Source organism: Macaca mulatta, chromosome 16 (assembly GCF_049350105.2).
Source record: "Macaca mulatta isolate MMU2019108-1 chromosome 16, T2T-MMU8v2.0, whole genome shotgun sequence".
In the NCBI taxonomy this organism is placed as follows: Eukaryota; Metazoa; Chordata; class Mammalia; order Primates; family Cercopithecidae; genus Macaca; species Macaca mulatta.
In genome coordinates this window covers 68,433,158-68,456,169 of record NC_133421.1, presented here as the reverse complement: position 1 = coordinate 68,456,169, position 23,012 = coordinate 68,433,158, and the positions used below count along the sequence as shown (strand labels likewise).

Sequence of the window (23,012 nt, the reverse complement as noted above, 5' to 3'; positions counted from 1 at the left end):
CGTGAGCCACTGCACCCTTTTTTTTTTTTTTTGAGACAGAGTCTCACTGTGTCGCCCAGGCTAGAGTGCAGTGGCGGGATCTCTGCTCACTGCAACGTCCACCTCCTGGGTTCAAGCGGTTCTTTTGCTTCAGCCTCCTGAGTAGCTGGGACTACAGGCGTGTGCCACCACACCCAGCTAATTTTTTTTTTTTTTTGAGACAAAGTTTCACTCTTATTGCCCAGGCTGGAGTTCAGTGACAAGATCTTGGCTCACTGCAATCTCTGCCTCTCAAGTTCAAGCGATTCTCCTGCCTCAGCCTCCCAAGTAGCTGGGATTACAGGTGTGTGCCCCCACGCCTGGCTAATTTTTTGTATTTTTATTAGAGACGAGGTTTCACCATGTTGGCCAGGTTGGTCTCAAACTCCTGACCTCAGGTGGTCTACCCGCCTTGGCCTCCCAAAGTGTTGGAATTACAGGCGTGAGCCACTGCGCCTGGCCTAATTTTTGTATTTTTAGTAGAGACGGGGTTTCACCATGTTGGCCAACTTGGTCATGAACTCCTGACCTCAAGTGATCCACCTGCCTCAGCCTCCCAAAGTGCTGGGATTACAGGTGTGAGCCACTGCACTCAGCTGCCCGGGTTGGTCTTGAACTCCTGGGCTCAAGCCATCCTCCCGCCTTGGCCTCTCAAAGTGCTGAAATTACAGGTGTGAGCCACTGTGCCTGGCCAATATGCAGTTACCAATGAGATACTTTGCTTTTTGTTTCATACTAAGCCTTTGAAATCTAGTGTATACTTCACACTTGTATCACATTTCAATTTAGATAGGCTGTGTTCAGGGGCTCAGTAGTCACATGTAATAGTAGCTATGGGATTGGACAGCACAGCTTTAGACAGCCCTTAAGTACCTGTTGGCACCAGAAGAGGTTCTGCTTGAAAGATACATGATCCTGGCCCCAGGGCTTCCTAGCCTGGCGGGATCCACGGGGTCCATGATCAGCGAGGCCTTGTTGCACTTAGGGAGAACAAGTCATTCATTGTTCACTCAGAGGGCTCAAGACTACTGTGTGCTCAGTTTATTCAGTTAAGCAAATTGAAGGGAAAAGATGGTGAATCCAGGAAGACTTGCTGGAGGCGGTATCTTAGAGCTGTGAAACTCTTCATTCATGGGGAAGAGGGAGAACGGAGCTCAGGTTTGGGTGGAGGGTGCTCCAGGTCCCCCAGGTTTTTTCCTGAGTATGTAGGTGGTGATGTTCCAGAGGGGGTTATGGGGGGAAGATGCAGGGTTGGGGGGGCGCAGTCAGGTGCCCTGACAATGATGCTTAGTCATCACCCCTAACTCCATAGTGCCACTCCACGGGCAGTCCCCACTAGTGACGGGTGAACGTGTGGCCACCAGCATGCGGACGGTGGGCAAGCTCCCGCGGCATCGGCCCCTGAGCCGCACTCAGTCCTCACCGCTGCCGCAGAGTCCCCAGGCCCTGCAGCAGCTGGTCATGCAACAACAGCACCAGCAGTTCCTGGAGAAGCAGAAGCAGCAGCAGCTACAGCTGGGCAAGGTGAGCCTGGAAAGGCGAATGGCCTGGGGCTGTGGTGGGGGCAAGACACAGGAGAGCACCAGGCTGGCACGTGTCCTTTCAGGCCAGACACGGTTGCTCGCGCTTGATTGGGAGGCTGAGGCAGGCAGATCGCCTCAGGTCAGGAGTTCGAGACCAGCCTGGCCAACATGGTGAAACCCTGTCTTTACTAAAAATACAAAAATTAGCCAGGCGTGGTGGCAGACACCTATAATCCCAGTTTCTCAGGAGGCTGAGGCAGGAGAATCGCTTGAACCTGGGAGATGGAGGTTACACTGAGCCTAGATCACACCGTTACACTCCAGCCTGGGTGACAAGAGCGAGACCCTCTCAAAAAAAACACAAAAATTAGCTGGGCGTGGTGGCATGCGCCTGTAATCCCAGTCACTGGGGAGGCTGAGGCAGGAGCATCTCTTGAATCGGGAAGGCGGAGGTTAAAGTGAGCCGAGATTGCGCCACTGCATGCCAGGCTGGGCGACAGAGGGAGACTCTTTCTCAAAAAGAAAAAAGAAAAAAGTCCTCCTCTCAGAGGAGCCACCTTGCCTTTTTCTAACTCACATAGAAGCTCTGCCTGGAAGAAGGGAGGGAGGGAAGGATAGACTGTTCTGGGTTACAGGCTGCACAGCTGCTCCCCAACTCCCAGCTTATGTGCCCCCATATTCTGTTACCAGATCCTCACCAAGACAGGGGAGCTGCCCAGGCAGCCCACCACCCACCCTGAGGAGACAGAAGAGGAGCTGACAGAGCAGCAGGAGGCCTTGCTGGGGGAGGGAGCCCTGACCATGCCCCGGGAGGGCTCCACAGAGAGTGAGAGCACACAGGAAGACCTGGAGGAGGAGGAGGAGGAAGAGGATGGGGAGGAGGAGGAGGATTGCATCCAGGTCAAGGACGAGGAGGGCGAGAGTGGTGCTGAGGAGGGGCCCGACTCGGAGGAGCCTGGTGCTGGTTACAAAAAAGTGAGCCCCGTCTCTGGTCCCAGCCCTTAGTCACCACCCCTCTGTCCTTCCCCACCCGTGCCTTTGCCCTTGTCTTTCCCTCTCCCCCATCTGCAGTTTCCAGGCTGTGCAGGAACAGCTTTCTGTAGAGAGTAAAAGGGGAGTGGGAAGGAGGCCAGTGGGGAGAAGGGGGAGCTGTTTGTGTTGATCTCAGAGCTGTGTCTCCTGGGCTGCCAGTTCCCTCCCTGTCTCTGTGATACTGGCCTGCCTCTCTGCATGTGTGTCTGTGTGTGTGTGCATGTGCGGGTGTGCACGTGTGCACACGTGGCCTGTGTGTATCTGCGTTTCTGCCTGCGTAGGGCCGGCTGTGCGTCGGTCCCTGTGCGTGCCTGTGCGTGTGTGTACACACACGCCCCCGCTGTTACTACTGTCTGCCTCACGCCTAGCTGGCACTCCATTCATTGCGGACACAGCCGAGCCCTCCAGGCCTGACTCATCCCGCCCCCACCCCGCCCCCGCCCCTCCCAGCCTCTTACCTCAATGCTACTCTTTGATGTGACTCATCACATCTCCCCCATCCCTCCCTGTCTCAGGAGATGTGTCTCCTGTCCCTAGAGGGAGCAAGTGGGAGGAGGTGGGGGAAGGAGGAGACTTGGAAGAAAAGGTCTGGATTGGGGCCCCTCTGGAGGCCCTGACAGGGCCTGCCCTCACCCCTGTCCTGGCTGAGTCTGACCCAGGCCCCCTCCCACTCTCCTCCCCTGCAGCTGTTCTCAGATGCCCAGCCGCTGCAGCCGCTGCAGGTGTACCAGGCGCCCCTCAGCCTGGCCACTGTGCCCCACCAGGCCCTGGGCCGCACCCAGTCCTCCCCTGCTGCCCCTGGGGGCATGAAGAGCCCCCCAGACCAGCCCGTCAAGCACCTCTTCACCACAGGTGAGCCCCCACCACTTGTTATGTCCTTCTACCAGGCACCAGAGGGCCTGTGCGTGGTGTCTGCCCCATGGGCAGGGGGAAGAGGCTGCTGGGGCCCCTTAGGCACCCTGAAAGGAGGGGACACAGGCTTTTGTTCTCTCCCAGTTCCCCAGAGCTGTTCGTGGTAGTGGCAGGGCCTTCTGCCTCAGCTGGGAGAGTGGGTAGCATCTTTCTCACCCCGCTGAGGGAAGGACTGCCCCACAGCCTGAAGTGCTGGGTAGAGAGAGCCTGCTGTCTCTATTGGGCCCTGACCTTCCACCTTCCCTTCCTTCTCCCTGTGAGGTCTGGGATGAGACCAGAGTCCTCTTCCCCATGAAGCTGCCACAGGCTGGGCTCTGCGGGGACACAGATGTGCCTGAGGGTGGGCCTGTATAACCAGTGGGGAGTAAGACATAGGGGTTTGGCAGGAGGGGGAAAGCAGGAGGTGCTATGAGAAGGGTGCAGCCAAGGAGGCACAGCTGGCAGAGATCAGACCCATGCGGGTGTCCAGGGCAGCCTTACTGGGGCTTGTGTAGCAGGGAAGCTTCTGACAGGCAGTAATGGAGCAAAGGAATTTCAGGAGTCGTCGAGAGGGGGCAAAGGCTGGAGAGGAAAAGCCAGGTGCAGTGACTCACACCTGTAATCCCAGCATTTTGGGAAGCCAAAGTGGGAGGATCACTTGAGCCCAGGAGTTTGAGACCAACGTGAGCAACATAGTGAGACCCCGTCTATTTAAAAAAAAAAAAAATAGGCTGGACGCGGTGGCTCACGCCTGTAATCCTAGCACTTTGGGAGGCTGAGGCGGGCAGATTACCTGAGGTCAGGAGTTCAAGACCAGCCTGGCCAACATGGTGAAACCCCATCTCTACTGAAAATACAAAAGTTAGCCGGGCGTGGTGGCACATGTCTGTAATCCTAGCTACTTGGGAGGCTGAGGCAGGAGAATTGCTTGAGCCCAGGGGCAGAGGTTGCAGTGAGCCAAGATCGTGCCATTGTACCCTAGCCTGGGCGACAGAGCAAGACTCTGTCTCAAAAAAAAAAAAAAACAAAAACCAAAAAAACGCTAGATGTGGTAGCGCCTATAGTCCCAGCTACTCAGAATGCTGAGGTGGGAGGATCGCTTGAGCCCAGGGTGGTGGGGGCAGTGGTTGAGGCTGCAGTGAGCCATGATAGCGCCACTGCACACTCCACTCCAGCCTGGGTGACAGAGTGAGACCCTGTTTCAAAGAAAAAAAAAAGCTGGAGAGGAGAGGGTGCAGGTGTGTGGGAGGGTGGCTGCAGTGGCCACGGGGAGGTGTTTGGACCTGGGGGTTGGAGAGAGCTCCATGAGCCCTGCTGAGGATCATGGTAGCCACACTGGGACCCGGGGCCCAGAGCAGTGCTGGCTGACACATAGGTCTGTGGCGCAGGTGTGGTCTACGACACGTTCATGCTGAAGCACCAGTGCATGTGCGGGAACACACACGTGCACCCTGAGCATGCTGGCCGGATCCAGAGCATCTGGTCCCGGCTGCAGGAGACAGGCCTGCTTAGCAAGTGCGAGGTAAGGGAGCCCCTCCTTCCTCTGGCCCTCAACTTAAATTCAGCCTTTGTTTCCCCATTAGAGAAGCCTCTCTTCATGCTTCTTCCTCATCCTCTCTTCAGCCCCAGACTTCGGGGCCAGTTCTCCCACCACCCCCTGTTCCATCCTTTGCAGCCTGTTTTCCCCCATGGTCCCCAGCTGAGTCAGGGAGGATCTGGGAGTAAGGTCATGACAGAGCCAGGATCTACTTTCTGAAAAATATTTGGATCTCCTGAGGCCAGGAAGTGACTCTGTGTACCCCTGGCTATGGGGCAGAAAGGGTCTGAGAGCCAGGCGCGGTGGCTCACGCCTGTAATCCCAGCACTTTGGGAGGCCAAGGCAGGCATATCACAAGGTCAGGGGTTCGAGATCACCCTGACCAACATGATGAAACCCCGTCTCGGCCGGGCGCGGTGGCTCAAACCTGTAATCCCAGCACTTTGGGAGGCCGAGACGGGCGGATCACGAGGTCAGGAGATCGAGACCATCCTGGCTAACAGGGTGAAACCCCGTCTCTACTAAAAAATACAAAAAGCTAGCCGGGCGCCTGTAGTCCCAGCTACTCGGGAGGCTGAGGCAGGAGAATGGCGTAAACCCAGGAGGCGGAGCTTGCAGTGAGCTGAGATCCAGCCACTGCACTCCAGCCCGGGGACAGAGCGAGACTCCGTCTCAAAAAAAAAAAAAAAAAAAAAGAAACCCCGTCTCTACTAAAAATACAAAACTTAGCCGGGCGTGGTGACATGCGCCTGTAGTCCTAGCTACTCAGTAGGCTGAGACAGGAGAATCGCTTGAACCAAAGAGGTGGAAGTTGCAGTGAGCCGAGATCGTGCCACTGCACTCCAGCCTGGGCGACAGAGTGAGACTCCGTCTCAAAAAAAAAAAAAAAAAAAAGGGTCTGAGAGAGCTGCGCCTTTGTGTGACCCCTCTTACTGATCCTCTTGGCAGCGAATCCGGGGTCGCAAAGCCACGCTAGATGAGATCCAGACAGTGCACTCTGAATACCACACCCTGCTGTATGGGACCAGCCCCCTCAACCGGCAGAAGCTGGACAACAAGAAGTTGCTTGGTGAGCTGGCACATGGGCGGGCATGTCCAATGTCAGGGTGGGATGGGGGCTCTCAGGAGGACCGCCTGGCCAGGTTAGGAGGGTTGTCCCCATGGGCACAGGCAGGGCATTAGTGCTGCAGAGGTGGCACAATTACCACGTCACACACCTCCAGAGGGCGCCACTAACTTAGGGCATGCTGTGGGGCACGGTGCAGGAGGATGAAAGTGCTCGGTTGGGGGGACTGCTTTGCTCCTCCCCATCCCCCGGCCTATCATGCTCCTCTCTCCCTGCCATCTGCCCCCAGAAGTAGGGTGTTCTCAAGGACAGGGGATTGACAGCTCCCAACTGGTGTGGGCTGCAGAGGCCTGTCTTGTACTCGGGTCTGAGCCCTCATTTTTGGTGGCTAAGCCTGTAGCCGGGGCAGTTGAGGCCACTTCGTTTTTTATTTTTATTTTTATTTTTTTTGAGACAGTCTTGCTGTGTTGGCCAGGCTGGAGTGCAGTGGTGCGATCTCGGCTCACTGTGACCTCCGTCTCCCAGGCTCAAGCGACTCTCTTACCTCAGCCTCCCGAGTAGCTGGGTTTACAGGTGTGTGCCACCACGCCCAGCTAAGTTTTGTATTTTTAGTAGAGATGGGGTTTCACCATGTTGTCCAGGCTGGTCTCGAACTCCTGACCTCAGGTGATCTGCCCGAGGCCACTTCTAGAGTAGCTCTATCCCTCTTCCCTGCAGGCCCCATCAGCCAGAAGATGTATGCTGTGCTGCCTTGTGGGGGAATCGGGGTGAGTAGGGCTTGCAGCAGTGGGGGTGGGTGGGTGGCTCTCATAGCTCTGTCTCTTCCCTGACTGCCACAGTCACTGGCCCACTGTCCAGGTGCCCTCCCTGTTCTTGCCCTCCCCCTACAGGGGGCACGCTGAAACCTGCTCTCCTGCCCTGCAGGTGGACAGTGACACCGTCTGGAATGAGATGCATTCCTCCAGTGCTGTGCGCATGGCGGTGGGCTGCCTGCTGGAGCTGGCCTTCAAGGTGGCTGCAGGAGAGCTCAAGGTGAGCGTGTGCTTGTGACTTCGGTGCCCCTTGGCATGGTCCTGCTCCTCAGAGGCAGAGGACAGGGGCAGCCTTGAGATCCTTTCAGTGAGGCACTGTCCTTTGCAAGCTCAACTCTCAGGCACCAGGGTAGGAAGGAGTTATCAGCTGGGGATTCAGGTTTATGAAGGACCAACAAAAAGACACTAATGCCCAGTTGCTTTCGTGGGTGTCTCGAGGCAGAAATACTGTCTGCCTGCTCAAGCCTCATGGTTGGCATTAAGAATGGTCCATTGAGGCTGGGCACAGTGGCTCATGCCTATAATCTCAACACTTTGGGAGGCCGAGGTGGGCAGATAGCTCAAGCCCAGGAGTTCTAGACCAGCCTGGGCAACATAGTGAAATGCTGTCTCTACAAAAAATTAACCAGGAGTGGTGGCATGTGCTTGCAGTCCTAGCTACTTGGGAGACTGAGGTGGAAGGATTTTCTGAGCCTGGGAGGCCAAGGTTGTAGTGAGCCGTAATCGCACCACTGCACTCCAGCCTGGGTGACAAAGCAAGACCCTGTCTCCAAAAAAAACCATAAACAAACAAACAAACAAACCCCAACAAAACTGTGCGTTGAACATATAGATCTGCTTTTCTGGTTTGTGTTCACTTCCTTGCCTGGCTTGTGCTTCTGTCCTGTGCCACCCCCTCCACGGCCTTCCTGCCTGGATCTTGTCCCTCACTTCTGCCTGGCCTGCACCTCTTCAGAATGGATTTGCCATCATCCGGCCGCCAGGACACCATGCCGAGGAATCCACAGCCATGTGAGTGCCCTAGATTCTCTGCCCTCGCCCCTTCCTGTCTCTTGCAAACGTCATGCTGAGGCTAACCTCCCGCCCTTCTCTCCCCTCCTCAGGGGATTCTGCTTCTTCAACTCTGTAGCCATCACTGCAAAACTCCTACAGCAGAAGTTGAACGTGGGCAAGGTCCTCATCGTGGACTGGGTAGGCAGTGAGCTGGTGGGGCTGGGCAGGGGCGGGTAGAGCTGGGACCAGGGTCAGCCTTCAGGAAGTCCCCTCCCCCAGCCCCACCTCCAAGCACCCCCAGTCATCCTCGTCCGGGTGCCCGGTGCGGGTGCGGAAGGAAGGGCGCTGGGGCTCCTGCTGGATGACTAATGTCACATTCCAACAGGGCGCTCTCCTCAACTATGAAAGACATTTAGCTCCTGTTCCATCTTGGCCCTCACGTTGCAGCTTCAAACAACGAAGGGGATTTCCTACCTTGAACAGTAGTGATGCCGCTGCCAGTGCTAGTAGCCGATATTTCCTCCCACCCCCTACAATTGGGAGCAGACTATATACCAGGAACCCAATGAGTACTTTATGGCCACCTCCAGTAGTAAGAACGAGGTTGTCCATTTCTGTGAATGAAGGTGTTGTTGCATGACTTACCCAAGGCCACTCAGCTGGGGATGTCGGCACTGGGTTTCAGACCAGGCCTCTTGTTCCCAGCACTCTGCTCTTGCTACCATGAGTGCTTCTCAAACCTTGTTCCTAATGGTGGAGGCAGAGGCACACGCCACTCTCTGTAAGCTGGGGAAGTAGCCAGGAGCAAGCCTCAGGAAGGACAAAATCTCTTGGAAGCCCAATTCTGGCTTAAAAATTCATGTAAATGTTGGATCCTCCTTCAGAATCTTCTGTGCTTGTGGTGGTGCACAGTGGCTGTAATCCCAGCACTTTGGGAGGCCAAGGTGGGTGAATCACTTGAGGTCAGCAGTTTGAGACCAACCTGGCCAACATGGTGAAACCCTATCTCCACTGAAAATACAAAAAAATTAGCCAGGTGTGGTGGCGGGAGCCTGTAATCCCAGCTACTGGGGAGGCTGAGGCAGGAGAACTGCTTGAACCCGGGAGGTGGAGGTTGGAATGAGCCAAGATCATGTCACTGCACTCCAGCCTCGATGACAGAGTGAGACTGTCTCAAAAAAAAAAAAGAAAGAAAGAAAAAGGCCGGATACAGTGGCTCACACCTGTAATCTCAGCATTTTGGGAGGCCATGGTGGGTGGATCATCTGAGGTCAGGAGTTTGAGACCAGCCTGGCCAACATGGTGAACCCCATCTCTACTAAAAATACAAAAAAAAATTAGCCGAGCATGGTGGTGGGTGCCTGTAATCCCAGCTACTTGGGAGGCTGAGGCAGGAGAATCGCTTGAACCTGGGAGGCAGAGGTTGCAGTGAGCCAAGATCGTGCCACTGTACTCCAGCCTGGGCAACAAAAGCGAAACTCGGTCTCAAAAAAAAAAAAGAAGAATCTTATCTGCTTGTTTTAAATTCCCTACTAGCCTTAATGTTTTCCCACAAACTGAAGTGGAATGGGTTCTGTAGGGAGATATGCCACATTTATCCCATGGCTTTGAATATCACCTACACAGTGCCACACCACAGAGGCTCAGACCTAGTTAGAGAAGTGTGGGGTAGGCAATACCATTGTGAACAGAATATGGATGCCCTGTGGCCAAGGGTGGACTCCTGGGCTCAAGCGATTCTCCCAGCCCTCAGCCTCCCAAAATGCTAGGATTACAGGCATGAGCTACAGCGCCCAGCTGACATGTGGAATTTGATCGTTGGGTCAGAGCGTGGGCCATTTTCCTGATGCTTCTACCTCCCCTCATAGGACATTCACCATGGCAATGGCACCCAGCAGGCGTTCTACAATGACCCCTCTGTGCTCTACATCTCACTGCATCGCTATGACAACGGGAACTTCTTTCCAGGCTCTGGGGCTCCTGAAGAGGTACAGCTCCTGGGCGTAAATGCAGACCCTCCTGGCCCCTCTGGGAGGTGGCACAATGGGACCTGGCGGGGAGCCACGGAGGCCCATGGTGGTGTTGGTACCTGGGGAGTCTGGGCTCCTAGTGGGAGGACCACACTGATCTGACTGCCCCTCCAGGCAGAACAGAGGTCAGTGGAGTGAGACCTGGAGGCAGGGGTGAGGGCAGGGGCAATGTTTGTTATCCCCAGGCAGTGAGAATAGCCGTCTCCCCGACTCTGGTTCCAGGTTGGTGGAGGGCCAGGTGTGGGGTACAATGTGAACGTGGCATGGACAGGAGGCGTGGACCCCCCCATTGGAGACGTGGAGTACCTTACAGCCTTCAGGTAGGGACTGAAAAGGGCCATAGGAGTCAAGGGGAGCCCCTCTGGGCCCTGCAGTGAGAGGGGCAGAAGGCACTCAGTTTAGTGTGGGTGGAGGGGGTTGTCTCTGGGAGGACAACAGTGGGGCGAGGCCTGGCCTGGCCATCTGCTGGGCTCAGCTTGGGCCATCCCTTTGCAGGACAGTGGTGATGCCCATTGCCCACGAGTTCTCACCTGACGTGGTCCTAGTCTCTGCTGGGTTTGATGCTGTTGAAGGACATCTGTCTCCTCTGGGTGGCTACTCTGTCACCGCCAGATGTAAGCCTGCTGGGGGATTGAGGGAGGAAGTGAAACAGTGAGGATATGGAGTCCAGTGGGGCATGGGGCAGGAAACAGACTGATATTGCAGGGGACGGGGAAAGCAGGGGGCAGAGCCTAGACTTGGAATCATCTTGGTAACTCCCCCAACTTGTCTTCTGCCAACCCTGGCCTTAAGGGGACAGGAGGTGGAGGTGGGGTAGCAGAGGATAGAGGATGTATCCTGCTGGAGCTGTAGAGATGGGCTTGTTGGTCCCTGGTGTTTCAGTGATGCTCCTTGTCATTGGAGTTTTTAGCCAATCTGTTAATGTTTTGACTGTGATAGGGCATTTAGTCCATTGACGCTGTATTTTATTATAGATATATTTGAGTTTATATCTCCCATCATATTTTGTGTTATTTGTCCCACCTCTTGTGTTTCTTTTTCTCTCTCTCTCTTTTTTTTTTTTTTTTTTTGAGGCGGAGTCTCACTCTGTCGCCCAGGCTGGAGTGCAATGGCATAATCTCAGCTCACCGCAACCTTTGCCTCCCGGGTTCACAGCCTCAGCCTCTTGAGTAGCTGGGATTACAGGCACGTGCCACCATGCCTGGCTAATTATTGTATTTTTAGTAGAGAACGGGGTTTCACCATGTTGGTCAGGCTGGTCTCGAACTCCTGACCTTGTGATCTGCCCGCCTTGGCCTCCCAAAGTGCCAAGTGGCTTACAGGCGTGAGCCACCGCGCCCGGCCTTTTTTGTCTCCTTCTCTTACTGGCTCTTGAATTGATTACCTTTCGCCATTTCTTCTTCCTCCCTTCACCCATCCCCAAAGGTTTTGGCCACTTGACCAGGCAGCTGATGACCCTGGCAGGGGGCCGGGTGGTGCTGGCCCTGGAGGGAGGCCATGACTTGACCGCCATCTGTGATGCCTCTGAGGCTTGTGTTTCGGCTCTGCTCAGTGTAGAGGTAAGGGGTGGGAAGGAGCTGGGAGGTGGCAGGCCAGAGGGCTGAGGGGCCAGCAAGGGGTCAGCCAGCACTGGTAGCCCCTTAGGAAGCTTTTCCTTGGTCCTAAGGAATAGCTAATGGCCAGGGAAGGCTTTCTGAGTATGGGTTTGTCCAAAAAGGCCATGTTTGCCCCTGTCGTGAGGGATATCTGGGGCTAAGTGGGGCAGTTAGAGGGGTATGCATGGCAACCCTACTCCCCACCCTAAACCTTCTCTTCTTTCACCTGCCAGCTGCAGCCCTTGGACGAGGCAGTCTTGCAGCAAAAGCCCAACATCAACGCAGTGGCCACGCTAGAGAAAGTCATCGAGATCCAGAGTGCGTGGGGACACGTAGAGGGGCTCAGGCTGCCAAGGGGGCACGGAGCTTGTGGGAGCACCAGGACTGGGGCTGTTCATGTGGGTGTCCTCTGCCCTCCCTGACCCCTTGCCTGTCTCTCGTCCACAGGCAAACACTGGAGCTGTGTGCAGAAGTTTGCCGCTGGTCTGGGCCGTTCCCTGCGGGAGGCCCAGGCAGGTGAGACCGAGGAGGCCGAGACTGTGAGCGCCATGGCCTTGCTGTCGGTGGGGGCTGAGCAGGCCCAGGCTGCAGCAGCCCGGGAACACAGCCCCAGGTAAGCAGCAACCCCTACCACCTCTCTGCCCTTGCCCCTGCTGGTGCGCCCCACTCAATATCCTCCCCTGTGCTTGCCCCACAGGCCGGCAGAGGAGCCCATGGAGCAGGAGCCTGCCCTGTGACACCCCGGCCCCCATCCCTCTGGGCTTCACCATTGTGATTTTGTTTATTTTTTCTATTAAAAACAAAAAGTCACACATTCAACAAGGTGTGCCGTGTGGGTCTCTCAGCCTTGCCCCTCCTGCTCCTCTACGCTGCCTCAGGCCCCCAGCCCTGTGGCCTCCACCTCAGCTCTAGAAGCCTGCGCCCTCTGCAGGGGGTGGGGGCGTCTTCCCAGCCCTGTCTCACGTGTCCCTCCACCCATTTTCCTGCATTCTGTCCTTTTCCCCCTTGGAGCCTCGGTCAGCTCAAGCTGGGCACGGGGACCCAGACAGTACTCTCCAGTTCTGGGGCCCCCCTGAGTGAGGAGGGAATAGGAAGTCGGTGCCTTGGTTTCATCTGACTTGGGGGGAAATGCCTTAATTTCACCCTCCTCCCTTCTCCAGCCTCAGGGGAGGATCTGGAGGATCCACTGCTGTCTAAGATGCAGAGTGGAGGGGAGGTGGGCACCCACCCTGTGATTCTCCACCCTTTCCCCTTTCATCCTCACCATCTCTGCACAGACCCCTCTCTCCCTCCTTCCTCTTGGTCTCAGCACTGATGGGAGGCTGGTGCCCAAGCCGTGGCCTGCGGTCTGTGAGGAGGGCTGTCTTGCCTCACACTCCTCACAGCCTGCTTCCCCCTCCCCGGGGCTGAGAGGGTGAAAGTGTGTGGGGAAGGAGAGGACTGGTTTCCTGGGTTCTCAGAGGCCAGGAGGAGCCGCAGAACCAGGTCTGCTCTCCACCTTACTCGGATGGCCTCCCTGCCCCTCTGCTGGCACAGCCTGGGCAGGGGGAGAAGGTGGTCCCTGCAGGGGGGCTCCAGGCTGGTGAGAGCCCCTCTGCTGTCAGGACCAGATTTCCCCAGCCATCCAGCATGCTGCGGGGAGAAGGGGCAGGGGCTCACCTCCCTCCTGGGGCCTTTTTGCTTTGGAGCCTGGGGATGGTGAGAATGGAGGTTCTAGAAGGCGTAAGGCCAGAACCCAGGGATCCAGGAGTCAGCTCTCAGCTGGAGCTTCCATACCTCCTGGGCTCCCTTTGCTGACCACCAGCCCAAGGGAGCTAAGACCAGGAGGGGGCTGGGTGCTGTCCCTTCTCTTTCCCAGGAGCCCTGCCAGCAGCTGTGGGCCTATAAGGCTTCCAGGGAATGCCATCCAGCCTGTAGGAAACCAAAGATGGGAAGTGGCTCCTAGGGGGCTGACTCTTCCTTCCTTCCTTCTCCCCAGTACCACATATACTTTCTCTCCTTCTATCCCCAGGGCCCCACCAATCTGTTTACATATTTATTATCCTATTGGGGGCCTAAGCAGGATTGAGGGAGCCAGGGGAGGGGCAGGAGCCCCAGCACCATCAGTTCATTGTGTGCTTGTGTGTTTTAGATCCTCCTGGGGGATGGGGATGGAGCTAGGTCCAGTGTACTAGGCCTCTCTGTGCTGAGCCCCAGGCTCCCAGCCCCTTACACACACTCTCCCTGTGGCTGGTCTGGTTCTCATGTAAACCCACTCCTTGCTTTGTCTCCCTGGATATGGATTTCAGTTTTTTGTAACCCGTTACACTGTGTGTCCTTGTGTAAATAAACTTGTTTCTGGCAGTGCCTTCTGGGGCCAGTGTGTCTATTCTCTGGGCTCCCAAATGGAATAGAGGTTCTCATCCTCCTTCCTAGCCAAAAACACTATTTTCTCCAGTCCCTGGACTAGAAGCCAATTTAGGAAACTGGAGGTTGGGGCGCAAGATCTGACCTGTAGGTGAAAGACAGGGTTACACTGAATATAGTCACAGCATCTCATGGGACCTCTCATGTGGCCTAGCCAGTGATGAGGCAGGGGATGGACCTAGGGCTGAGAGGTCTCACCCAAGTTTACAGCCCTCTCCTTTCCTGCCTGTCTGCCCCTGGAAACAGGGCTGGAGGTGGCACAGAGACCACTGGAGCAGCCTGGCAAGGGTTCCGCTTGTGCACACACAGGCAAGGCCCGTGGAGATGTGCGCATAGGCAAGAAAGGAATCTCAAAGTATTCAAGGGCTTTATTGGGGCCGCCCTGGCTGCCCCTCACAGTGTTGCAGGAACCCGCTGGTCTTGCTGTTGCCTTTGCTCTTTGGGGGCTTGAGAGGAAAGGCAAAGGGAGGGCCAGCTTCTCTGGGAGAGAGAAGGCCCATCTTTGGGACTAAGACCAGGTGGTGGGGAAGCAGATTTAGGGAGGGGAGGGCCTACTTAGGGGCTGGAAGGTGATGGGGCTGCCTCCTGGAGTGTGGTGGTCACAGAGCATTGGCTTTGTGGGAGGGAAAGGAAAGGAGGCACACAAGAAGTCAGGAAGAGTGGATGGGCGGTGCTTCCTGGGCACTGAACATGTGCACTGCCCAGGGCACGAGGGCCAGGACTAGGCATGGCCAGAGGGTATACTTGAGGAAATTGAAGATGTAGAAGAGGCTGATCTGAGGGGGGTGGCCCAGCCAGTCAAGGGGGCCCAGCAGCCCCATGGCCAGCACAAGGCAGGCTATCTTCTGGCCATTTCCCAGCTGTGCCCGACGCACCTGGGCATAGCAGGGAGAGTGCAAGGCAATGCCCAGGCCCAGGGCAGCTCCTGAGTCACGGCTCAGGGAGGCAAAGGGCCGGCTATCCATGTGTATCCACTCAGGCCGCTCACACCACTTGAAGGCTAGGCTGATGGACCTGTGGGGAAGAAGAGTCCTTGCCAGGAGAGGCTGGAACGTAGAAGGCCACTGGCTCTTCGCCATCTGCCCTTGGGGCCCACTCCCATGTTCTGCTTTGTGCTTGTGAGGGTCTATGGGAATAGGTAATGTGTCCTTTTTTAGCTATAATGAACCAGAGACACACCAGGCTAGGTGCAGGCGAGATAGGACAGGGCCCAGCCTGCCCAGGCTTCAAAGCGAGACTTACCAAGAAAGATCCAGGCCCAGCGTAAAGAGGGTCCAATAGATGAGGCTGGTGCCTAGCATGAGGGCCAGTGCGGTCAACCCATAGAAGCTTAGCTCCCGCTCCACAGGCACCCGGGGAGTCATCAGCCAGCCCAGGACAGCGCCTAGGAGAGTGGAGTGACGGCAGCTTCAGGGAGTTTGGGGATATGACCCTCCCCACACCCACCCCCAGCTGCAGTGCAGCTTGGCAAGGGAACAAACTGAGATATAACGGGGGGCCTCTTGGCTGGGCTCTACAGAAGCTGGGAGCGATGGGAAGATCCTAGACTGAACCTCCCACTGCCAAAGGCATCCTCTCAGTCCACCCCATTGCCCCAGTTGCTCACCAGTTATTAGGCCAGCCAGCACCTGGTGAGGGAAATGTGCTAAGATGAAGATTCGCGACAAGCCAACCGCCAAAAGGAAGGTGCAATAAGCTAGGCTAGGCATCACCCTTACCCAGCGGCTAGAAAGAAGAGAGGCAAGGAGCTCAGAGCGTGTCCATACACAGCTTAGCCTGCAGCACCCAGGTACCCCATGGTTGAACCACACAACCTAGGGTCCCCAAAACTCCAGCTCCCAGACTGCATGCTGCTGGGTCTTTTAGGTACAGGGTGCCATCACCCCTGCTCCCAATGGTGGGCAATGCCAAGGGCATACCTGCGGGCCCGAGTGGCCACCTGCGAAGACAGGGCCGTCATTATGGGCCAGAGGGCTGCTCCTGTGATCATGCAGTGTCCAGAAGGGCTGCCTGCCAGTGAATCCAGAAGCTTGTGGTGAGAAGATGGAGGCAGGACCCAGGGGCCTCTGGTGATGCCTCAATAATACAGCTGTCTCTCCTGGCTGAGAAGAGAGCTTTTCCCCAGCACTGATCCATAACTGGCTCTGTTCTGAGGCCTTTTTACTGCCACCTGAGGTCACTGCACTCAGGTTTCTGTCCTGGTATGCGTCTCTTGGCTGTACTCTACACAAAGTGGGCAGCTGGTACATAGCATGGGTGCCCTCCTCCCATAACTCAGCTTGGTCTCCCTGGGGTTCCTTTGTTCTTTGGGCCAGTAATTGAGAGGCTGGACCTTTGGTTGGGCCACCCAGGCTGAAAAGTACCCTGAAATGTTCACCTGAACCCTAACCACATTGGGAAAGGGAGAATGTTTGAGGCTTCCCACCTGGACCAGTCTCACAAGAAGAGGGGAACTGGTGAACCTGGGCTGGAGCCTGGCTGTAGTACCCAGACTCATGGACCCACCAAAAGGGCCTGTCTCCAAAAAGAAACCTGGAAGAGAACAGATGCAAGATGACTTTCCACATGCACACACAGCCAGGGGGGTACAAGGTGGGCAGGACACAGAGTACTCTGGAGGGCCTGAGGGGTGAAGTCAAAAAGGGACTACGATTCTGTCCATTGCTCTTAAGGTATCCATGGATACCTTGCCGTGGTTTTCTACCTTAGAACGGGAGAAAGAAAGCACACTATTTCTTTTTTTTCCTAACCCTCAGAGCCTGTGGAAACACTATTTTTAAAAACTAGCCTGGGGTCAGGTGCAGTGGCTCATGACTGTAATCCCAGTACTTTGGGAGGCCTTAGCTGGAGGATCACTTGAAGCCAGGAGTTCATGACCAGCCTGGGCAACATAGCAAGACCCAGATTCAACAAAAACAAAAAATTATCTGGAAGTGGTAGTGCACACCTATAGTCCCAGCTACTTGGGAGGCTGGGCGGGCAGATTGCTTGAGCCCAGGAGTTCGAGAACAGCCTGGGCAACATGACAAAACCCCATCTCTACAAAAAATACAAAAATTAGCCAGGCATCTTGGGGTACGCCTATAGCCCCTGCTACTCCAGAGGCTGAAGTGGAAAGGATCACTTGAGCTGAGGAGGTTGAGGCTGCAGTGAGCTGTGATTGTGCCATTATACTCCAGCCTGGTGATGGAGTGAGATCCTGTCTCAAAAAAAGAAAAAATAAATAAAATAAAAAATAAAACTGATACAGAGGCAAGAGATTGTGGTAAGCATGTGTGTGTGCTCTGAGATACTCAGTTGTCCCACTCCACCCCCTCTCACTGCAGGGCCAGCTCTTATCATCCACAGGGAACCCAGGACCCAGCTCTCTCCCACAGGCCCTCACTAACCCTCCTGCTACCCCTGCCTCCATGTCCCCAGTTACAGCCTGAATTATCCACACCTAAATTATTTAGGTGAGCCTCTCAGGTCTGAAAATGGGAGTGGGAAATGGACAGAGAAGGCTGAGAAAGAATAAGGAGGAAAAAAATATGTCAAAATCCCCTGGTCTAGTAAGTGCTTGGCTGGGCCCTGGGAACCACACAATGAAGAGGCTGCTGTGGCCAGAAAGACAAAAGATGGGATAGCAAAAGAGATGCTGGCAGGAAACCACGTGCTGGGGAGGCAAACACAGAAGGCACTTGCCTCTCCCCTCTGAAAACTGAGCCTAGTATACATCAAGTGCTCACACAGAAAATGAATGGGAGTGCCAGGCGCGGTGGTTCATGCCTGTAATCCCAGCACTTTGGGAGGCAGAGGAGGGCGGATCACTTGAGGCCAGGAGTTCGAGACCAGCCTGGCCAACATGGCGAAACCCTTTCTCTACTAAAAATACAAATATTAGCTGGGTGTGGTGGTGGGCGCCTATAATCCCAGCTACATGGGAGACTGAGGCAGAAGAATCTCTTGAACCTGGGAGACAGAGGTTGCAGTGAGCCAAGATGGTGCCATCGCACTCCAGCCTGGGCAACAGAGCAAGCCTCCATCTCAAAAAGAAAAAAAAAAAAAAAAAAAAAGAATGCCGGGTTGCTCACACCTATAATCTCAGCACTTTGGGAGGCTGAAGCGGGTGGATCACCAGAGGTCAGGAGTTTGAGACCAGCCTCGCCAACAAGGCGAAACCCCTTCTCTACTAAAAATACAAAAATTAGCTGAGTGTGGTGGCACACACCTGTAATCCCAGCTACTTGGGAGGCTGAGGTAGGAAAATGGCTTGAACCCAGGAGGTGGAGGTTGCAGTAAGACAAGATCACGCCATTGCACTCCAACCTGGGTGACAAGAGCGAAACTCTGTCTTGAAAAAAAGAAAAAGAGGCCGGGCGCGGTGGCTCAAGCCTGTAATCCCAGCACTTTGGGAGGCCGAGGCGGGCGGATCACAAGGTCAGGAGATCGAGACCACAGTGAAACCCCGTCTCTACTAAAAAAAATACAAAAAATTAGCCGGGCGCGGTGGCGGGCACCTGTAGTCCCAGCTACTCGGGAGGCTGAGGCAGGAGAATGGCGGGAACCCGGGAGGCGGAGCTTGCAGTGAGCCGAGATCGCGCCACTGCACTCCAGCCTGGGCAACAGCGTGAGACTCCGTCTCAAAAAAAAAAAAAAAAAAAAAAAAAAAAAAAAAAAAAAAAAAAAAAAAAAAAGAAAAAAAGAAAAAGAGGCCGGGCGTGGTGGCTCAAGCCTGTAATCCCAGCACTTTGGGAGGCCGAGACAGGCGGATCACGAGGTCAGGAGATCGAGACCATCCTGGCTAACATGGTGAAACCCCGTCTCTACTAAAAATTACAAAAAACTAGCCGGGCGAGGTGGCAGGCGCCTGTAGTCCCAGCTACTCGGGAGGCTGAGGCAGGAGAATGGTGTAAACCCGGGAGGCGGAGCTTGCAGTGAGCTGAGATCCGGCCACTGCACTCCAGCCTGGGCAACAGAGCGGGACTCCGTCTCAAAAAAAAAAAAAGAAAAAGAAAATGAATAGGGACTTTGCCACTTGGGGGACATTAATAGTGTCTGAGGGAGATTGTGATCTTTGGGGGACAAGAACTAGAGGGGGAGGCTTATACAGACTTTGAGGGAGGAGAGAGCACAAAGCAAAGGGCAATTAGGCAAGAAAGAAGTGAATAGACCACTGTGGTTCCCTTTACATAAGGATGAGGCTCTTGTGGAAAAGAGTGGAAGGGAGGGGAACTCTATGTTGTTTTTCAGCAAGTCATTCGAGCCCATTGAAATACCTCCTATGAGCCTCCCTTTCTTCCCCCAGGCTGAGGATCTGGCAACAGAGGTTGAGGTGAAGGGAGGTGTGGCTGCATGCCCAGCCCCAAGGGTCACAGGGCCTCCACCCACGTTCCTGGGATCCCTGGCTTCTAAGTCTCAGTGTGAAGAGTCTACTAGTGAATGAAAGAGAAGGAAGGGAAAGTGTTCCCTGGAAAGCAGTGCTTTAGCCCAGACTTTACTGCACACGCACAGGGAATCACCTGGGAACCTTGTTAAAATGCAGATTTTGATTCTGTCATTCTGGCCCTGGGACTGAGAGTCTGCATTTCTAGTCAGTTTTCAGGTGCTGCCTGTGCCGTTGGGCATGGTCCAGGGACCACACCTTAACCTGCAAGCTGTCTGTCCGTAGCAGCTGTGATGCCCAGCACAAAGCATGCTTCTTAAAAATTATAGCAAATGAGTGAATAGATGAATGAAAAAGTGAGTTGAGAGGTAGGGCTCTCCACTACTTAAATCACCATAGATATCTGTTAAAATATGAATTCCCAAAAAACAAACAAACAAAAATAAATTCCCAACCCTTGGAGTTTCTAAATCAGAAAGTGTGAGATGAGGACGGGATATTTACATTTTAGGCACGCCTCTTAGGTGATTTTTTGATCAGACCAGTTTGAAGAACACTGGTCTAATGAGAAGGATGGGTAGACTCTGAGGTTTGAGTCCAAGCGGCACAAAGATGCTCAAAGGGAAAAAAAATCAGAGACTACAGAGTAGGGGGTGGGAAGGCCCTTGAGACAGTTGCTGAGAGAGACCAGGGCTTACACATGACTCAGGGCCCTCAGGGGTGGGGACCAGGATGCCGGAGGGCTTCTCTGTCTCACCACTTGAAGATGAGGTTGAGCCACTCGGTGATGAGGCTGATCCAGAGCACCGCGATGCCCACACGGCGGGACGCGTAGTAGGCCGCGGGGAAGTAGAACAGAAAGAGGATCTTGGGATCGCCCAGAAAGGTGACCCAGAGCCACACGTTCTCCAGCCAGGCTAGCTGGTTCTGTAGCGCCTCGGCTATCACGATGCCCGCGCCCAGCGTGGACTCCATGGCGGCCCAGCTACCGACGAGGCCAGGGCTTGCTCCAGGACGGAAGCCAAAATGTCCAGACACCGAAGCAGCGTCGGCCCGCGGCTCTCTAAAGCCCACCCCTCTGAGTCCGAGGCCCCGCCCCGCCAGCGGTCATCACCAAGCCCCGCCCCCGGACCCGCCCCCGGCAGTCCCCGGCTCCTGCAAGACCGGCCTCCAGCCGGTACTGTTTCCTCCTGCGCTCTCCTCCAGTTTTCCTTCCTACTGGGCAGCGTAGGGGACAAACCTTTATAAAGGCGTTTCCTCAGGGCCCCACGTGGCCGCTGTTGCCGGCACGTGGGCAGCCGGCTAGCGGCGGCACCGGTGCGGTTCCGGGTCAGGGGACGGACTAGCCGGCGGGCTGCCCGCGCTCCTAGCGTCCCTGCTCTGCTGATGCGAAGGCAGATATGTAATCTCCAGGGCCAGGATTCTTTCCCGACCGGACCCCTCTTCTCCAGTACCAATACCCACCAAAAAAAAAAAAAAGCAAAAAAAAAAAAAAAAAAAAATCTGAGATCCTCTGGAGAAAAGGCTGCAGACAGTCCCTCCTCCTGGGAGCTGAAGCGGGATCCTAAATTTGGATACACACCTAATCAGTTCACCCCATACTCGCCTACCTCAAGACTCTTCCTTTCTAAATCGCCCGCTATTAATTTGGAGGCTGACAGATAAGTCTCTTGATTTTGAGGGGTCTTCCCTAAAAAGGCGAATTCTCACATATAGTGCAAAGTCACACTTCCTCCCAGTTCTTCCCTTGCTTCCCCCACCCCCATCTTCCTGCCATCCAAAACCCTGCTTAGGCAGATGAAACCAAGAGATAGTAACAGTGTTGGTATGGGAAGAGGATTGGCACACACCCGCGACAGAGTTTGAAACAGTCATCTGGAAGAACACACATAGAAAATAGAAATCTCAGCTACTCTAGGCGAGGTCCTGCCTAGAAGACTGTTGAACAGTGTCTCCTTAGTTTCTTCCTACCTCGATCAACTTTGTTCTTGAAAAGTTTTTTTTTTTTGGTTTTGTTTTTTGTTTTTTGCCAGGCGCGGTGGCTCACAACTGTAATCCCAGCACTTTGGGAAGCCGAGGCGGTCAGATCACGAGGTCAGGAGTTCCAGACCAGCCTGGCCAACATAGTGAAACCCCATCTCTACTAAAAATACAAAAATTATCTGGGCGTGGTGGCATGCACCTGTAGTCCTAGCTACTAGGGAGGCTGAAGCAGGAGAATCGCTTGAACCCGGGAGGCGGCGGTTTCGGTGAGCCAAGATGGCACCACTGCACTCTAGCCTGGGCGACAGGGACAGGGCGAGACTCCATCTCAAAAAAAAAAAAACAAAAAAAAGGAAAGTTTTTTTTTTTTCTTTTTGAGAGGGATCTTCGTTCTTGTCTTCTATGCTGGATTACAGGCCCGCGCTACCACGCCCGGCTAATTTTTTTTTTTTTTTTTTTTTTTGAGACGGAGTCTCACTTTGTTGCCCAGGCTGCAGTGCATTGGCAAAATCTCGGCTCACTGCAACCTCCGCCTCCCAAATTCAAGCAATTCTCCTGCCTCTGCCCTACAGTAGCTGGGATTACAGGCATGCGCCACCACGTCTGGCTAATTTTTGTATTTTTAGTAAAGATGGGGTTTCACCATGTTGGCCAGGCTGGCCTCAAACCCCTAACCTTAGGTGATCCAACCACCTCAGCCTCCCAAAGTGTTGGGATTACAGGCGTGAGCCACAGCGCCCAGTTCTTTAAAAGTTTTCTAATAGGTAGATTAAAATGATAATGTAAATCTGTGTTCTCCGAAAGAGATTAATTTCACTAATTAGAAAAGTGTAGGGGGCCAGGTGCGGTGGCTCGCACCTGTAATCCCAACACTTTGGGAGGCGGAGGCAGGCAGATCACTTGAGGTCAGGCGTTCCAGACCAGGTGGGTCAACATGGTGAAACCCCGCCTCTACTAAAAATACAAAAATTAAGCCGGGCACAGTGGCTCACGCCTATAATCCCACCACTTTGGGAGGCCAAGGCAGGCAGATTACAGGTTCAGGAGTTCCAGACCAGCCTGGTCAACATGGTGAAACCTCGTCTCTACTAAAGATACAAAAAATTAGCTGGGCATGGTGGCAAGTGCCTGTAATCCCAGCTACTCGGGAGGCTGAGGCAGGAGAATCGCTTGAACCCGGGAGGCAGAGGTTGCAGTGAGCTGAGATTGAGCCATTGCACATCAGCTTCAGCAACAGAGCAAGACTCCGTCTCAAAAAACAAAACAAAAAATTAGCCGGGCGTGATGGCAGGTGCCTGTAGTCCCAGCTACTCGGGAGGCTGAGGCATGAGAATCGCTTGAACCAGGGAGGCGGAGGTTGCAGTGACCCGAGCCTGCACTACTGCACTCCACCCTGGGCGACAGAGGAAGACTCCGTCTCAAAAAAAAAAAAAAAAAAAAAAAAAGATGCTGGGTGAGGTGGCTCACACCTGTAATCCCAGCACTTTGGGAGGCCAGGCAGGGCGGGTGGATCACCTGAGGTGGGGAGTTGGAGACCAGCCTGACCAACATGGAGAAACCCTGTCGCCACTAAAAACACAAAATTAGCTGGATGTGGTAGCACATGCCTGTAATCCCGGCTACTCAGGAGGCTGAGGGAAGTGAATCGCTTGAGCCCGGAGGTGGAGGTTGTGGCGAGCCGAGATTTTGCCATTGCATTCTAGCCTGGGCAACAAGAGCAAAACTCCCTGTCAAAAAAAAAAAAAAAAAAAAAAAGGGTAA

General features: G+C 54.6%; 2 protein-coding genes across 57 annotated transcripts in view; one reads left to right on the top strand and one right to left on the bottom strand.

Moving 5' to 3' along the window:
- HDAC5 (histone deacetylase 5) overlaps positions 1-12,316 on the top strand; it is a 46,787-nt gene extending 34,471 nt beyond the window's left edge. For 49 of the 50 annotated variants that reach the window (XM_077969051.1, XM_077969058.1, XM_077969070.1 and 46 more), the window contains 16 exons: positions 1,331-1,542; positions 2,232-2,516; positions 3,260-3,425; positions 4,853-4,986; positions 5,950-6,070; positions 6,785-6,834; positions 6,992-7,099; positions 7,835-7,890; positions 7,983-8,070; positions 9,741-9,860; positions 10,125-10,222; positions 10,398-10,516; positions 11,328-11,461; positions 11,731-11,815; positions 11,945-12,110; positions 12,195-12,316. In XM_077969051.1, coding sequence (XP_077825177.1) covers positions 1,331-1,542; positions 2,232-2,516; positions 3,260-3,425; positions 4,853-4,986; positions 5,950-6,070; positions 6,785-6,834; positions 6,992-7,099; positions 7,835-7,890; positions 7,983-8,070; positions 9,741-9,860; positions 10,125-10,222; positions 10,398-10,516; positions 11,328-11,461; positions 11,731-11,815; positions 11,945-12,110; positions 12,195-12,234 — 1,982 coding nt within the window. In that variant the 3' untranslated portion in view covers positions 12,235-12,316. 50 annotated transcript variants of the gene reach the window in all.
- Positions 12,317-14,253: 1,937 nt separating this feature from the next.
- Positions 14,254-20,550, bottom strand: G6PC3 (glucose-6-phosphatase catalytic subunit 3). 7 transcript variants are annotated; one of them, XM_077969378.1, is made up of 7 exons: positions 20,509-20,550; positions 19,405-19,583; positions 16,329-16,435; positions 15,823-15,913; positions 15,510-15,628; positions 15,146-15,287; positions 14,256-14,917 (listed from the first exon to the last, which is right to left on the bottom strand). In XM_077969378.1, the coding sequence occupies exons 4-7, from the start codon at positions 15,891-15,893 to the stop codon at positions 14,554-14,556; spliced, it is 696 nt and encodes a 231-aa protein (XP_077825504.1). In that variant the 5' UTR covers positions 15,894-15,913; positions 16,329-16,435; positions 19,405-19,583; positions 20,509-20,550; the 3' UTR covers positions 14,256-14,553.
- Between the last annotated feature and the right edge of the window lie 2,462 nt (positions 20,551-23,012).